A 3,415-nucleotide genomic window follows, 5' to 3' on the forward strand; every position below is an offset into this window, starting at 1 on the left:
TTCTAGAATCATCTGTTTTTTTCGTTAATAGAACTGAATCTTCGGATTCTTCTCTACTTCTAACTAGAAACCCGCTTCGAAGATCTTCAGGCCTATACATCATTAGGGAAAAATAATGAGAGTAAGAATACGAAGGAGATATAATAAATGTCTGAGTTTTTGCTGTGTATAATTATAGATTTTATTTATAGTTTTAGATTGGATACAAACATAATTTTTTTTTTTATTTACGAGTCATTTTATAATATTCATATGTACATACAATTATTAAAAATTTGTATGTATATTTCCTATAATCCTGCTTATGCATGTAATTATTGTAAAATTCATTATCATTAAAAAATATAAACTTTTAAAATAAAAAATAAACATTTAAAAAAACTGGATTTTGTTGTAAAAAAAAGTCTGTCTAATACTATTATGTCTAATACAATTATTATTGACCTATGCAATTTAGTGAAAATAGAGAAAACAAATGCTCGTAAAAATCCTGACGTCAATAAACTTACAAAAGTCTTTCCAAAGACTCCACATTTTGTATTGTTAAAAATTGTTCTAATTTTGTGGCTTCTTGACAGCTTTGCTTTGCAACTACTTCAATTATAGGTCCAATCTCTCTCTCATATCGTTTGTACGAGGACGGACTCATGTTTGGGATATTCAGGCACTGCAGATACTTGTTAACAGATGTGTATCCTAATCCTGAGTGTACAGTCCCTGTACAAAAGTCCCATCGTTAGAAAATGTAAATATTTTATTTAATTTTTTATTTTTATTAATGAATTATACAATTTTGCAAATATGTAAAAAGATTTATAATGTACAACTTACCTAACGCTGATTTAGTGTTGACATCGTATTGCAACTTATTTGGTCCAGGATGCATATATCCACTCGGTACCTTATTCATTAGCAGGCAGTTTTGGCAGAGTACAGAAAATACTGAAGCCAAACCATATTTCTTTTCTTGTTTAATATTTCTCATCCATAAATCCTCATTACAGAAAGTATAGATCATGTGTTGCGACATAACCTTTAAATCAATTATACGTCGCCCATCGACCACGCATTCTGTTTCTTCTGTCTCTTCTGTCTCTTCTTCTTTTCTTCGCCGCTTTCCATTCTCCACTTGCTTCAAACGACGATTGTACTGCTTTACAGTTTGCAGTTTTTCTTTCCACCTTTTCATTTTCGTCGAGAACACCAAAATTAAATACTTCAAGATCTCTCGCGTTCCTGTCTTCCCGAGGCCCGAGGTTATTGTATCAGTGCTACCAGCTACTGAGAACGAAATTGCGTGGTTGCCAAATTTCAACGTGAATAATAACGTATTTGGGTTTTAATTGTACAAACAACAAATTAAAACCTTAAGAAATAGCTAATAAAATGCATTCCACATATTTATTTGCTCAAACTTGTTTATTTATCGCGATGAAAAATGTGATTATTTAGAGTTAGCAGCGTCCGTGTAAAAGTACAGGCTATGTGCGCGCTTGAACTTTCTGCACTTAAAAAAGACATAAACATATATTGGGCGTTGGAGAGAGAGAGGCAGCAAAAAGCAACGCTACACCTATAAGCTTTCCCCTCTTGCCGCCTGCCCCGCAATGACACTAGCCACCCTCCTTAAAAAGCGGATACTGGCAGATTAAAATTCGTTCCAAAGATAGAGAAAAGACAGCGTTTTCTATCGGTAGCGGTTTCTGGCAGTTCACTGTTATGCCTTTTGGCCTATGTAACGCCTCCGCTACGTTTCAGCGTCTTATGGAGAAAGTTCTTAAAGATTTGTTATTTAAAATTTGTTTAGTTTACCTAGATGACGTAATTATTTTCGGTAAAAGTTTTGCTGAGATGCTAAAGAATCTTGAGACAGTGTTTTTGCGTCTTAGAGAAGTGAATTTGAAATTGAATCCTAATAAATGTATTTTTTTAAATAAAAATGTAAAATATTTGGGACATATTATTTCGGCGGACGGCATAACTACTGATCTTGAAAAGATAGCTGCGGTGAAAGATTGGCCGGTACCGCATACGAGAAAACAATTACGGAGTTTCTTGGGTTTTTGCTCGTATTATCGGAAATTTGTTAAAGGTTTTTCTTCCTTAGCAAAGTCTCTTTACTCCCTCACAGGAAACCAAACCAAATTTGTTTGGAGGGAGGAGCATCAAAAAGATTTTGAAGAGTTAAAGCAGGTTTTATCTTCTCCTCCGATTCTCTCTTTTCCTAAAAAGGAAGGAGAATTTGTTTTAGATACCGATGCTTCGAATATCGGTATTGGCGCGGTTTTATCGCAAAAACAAGAGGGGAGGGAAAGGATTATAGCTTTTTATAGTCAAATTCTAAACAAGGCGGAAAGAAATGATTGTGTCACTCGCCGAGAGCTTTTGGCAGTAGTGGACTCTGTGAAATTTTTCCGTCATTATCTTTTGGGACGGAAGTTTGTTATTCGTACTGATCATGTTTCTTTGAAATGGCTTATATCTTTTAAGGATTTGGAAGGCCAGTTAGCCCGATGGATGGAAAGACTCCAGCAGTACGAATTTGAAGTTATTAATCGTAAAGGGGAGTCTCACAAGAATGCTGACGGTCTATCTAGGCGACGGTGTAAAAAATTTGGCTGTTCTTATTGTGAAAAGGTTAAGGAAAGGAGTATCAAGGAACAGGATAAGATGGTTGCTCGTATAATTCTTCAAGGAGAGAGCCCAGAAGTTTGGCGTAAGGAACAGACTGAGGACGCAGAAATTGCATTCTTTCTGCGAGCCAAAGAAACAGAGATCCGCCCACCACGCTCTGAAATTCCTGGTGGGGACGTTTCTTCTCAGATTTATTGGTTACATTGGGACGCTCTGGTTCTAAAGGAAAGAATCCTCTATAAGAAATGGGAAGCTCCAAATTTGAAAACAAGCTTTCTTCAGCTTGTTGTTCCCTGAAGTCATGTCAAAGAGATTTTGGAGGAAGCTCATGATTCTCCCTCAGGAGGACATTTTGGTGTTAACAAAACTCTGGAAAAGATCCGGCGGCGTTTTTACTGGGCAACCTGCAAACAGGATGTGGAGGAGTGGTGCAAATCTTGCACAATGTGTATTTCCAGGAGGGGCCCTGCTGGAAAAGGGAAATCCCCTTTACAGATTTATAATGTAAAGGCACCATTTGAAAGAATCCAAATGGATATTCTAGACCCTCTTCCTATGACCGCATCCGGAAATAAATATCTTCTCGTCGTAGTGGATTGTTTCACTAAATGGGTGGAAGCTTTCCCATTAAAGAATATAAGAGCAAGAACTGTAGCAGAAATTTTTGTTAGTCAATTTGTCTCCAGATATGGAGTTCCTTCGGAGGTGCACACAGATCAGGGAAAGAATTTTGAATCGAGACTTTTTGCGGAATTAATGGATCTTCTTGGGATTAGGAAGA

At 36.5% G+C, this 3,415-nt stretch overlaps 1 protein-coding gene across 1 annotated transcript; it reads right to left on the reverse strand.

Moving 5' to 3' along the window:
• Positions 1 to 311: 311 nt before the first annotated feature.
• LOC143896491 (uncharacterized) lies at positions 312 to 1,837 on the reverse strand. The gene is made up of 2 exons (XM_077404389.1): positions 832 to 1,837; positions 312 to 717 (listed from the first exon to the last, which is right to left on the reverse strand). Exons 1-2 carry the CDS (start codon positions 1,187 to 1,189, stop codon positions 506 to 508), a joined length of 570 nt encoding a protein of 189 aa, XP_077260515.1. The 5' UTR covers positions 1,190 to 1,837; the 3' UTR covers positions 312 to 505.
• Between the last annotated feature and the right edge of the window lie 1,578 nt (positions 1,838 to 3,415).

Source organism: Temnothorax americanus, unplaced genomic scaffold (assembly GCF_048541705.1).
Source record: "Temnothorax americanus isolate GAGA-0224 unplaced genomic scaffold, ASM4854170v1 Scaffold187, whole genome shotgun sequence".
Classification (NCBI taxonomy): Eukaryota; Metazoa; Arthropoda; class Insecta; order Hymenoptera; family Formicidae; genus Temnothorax; species Temnothorax americanus.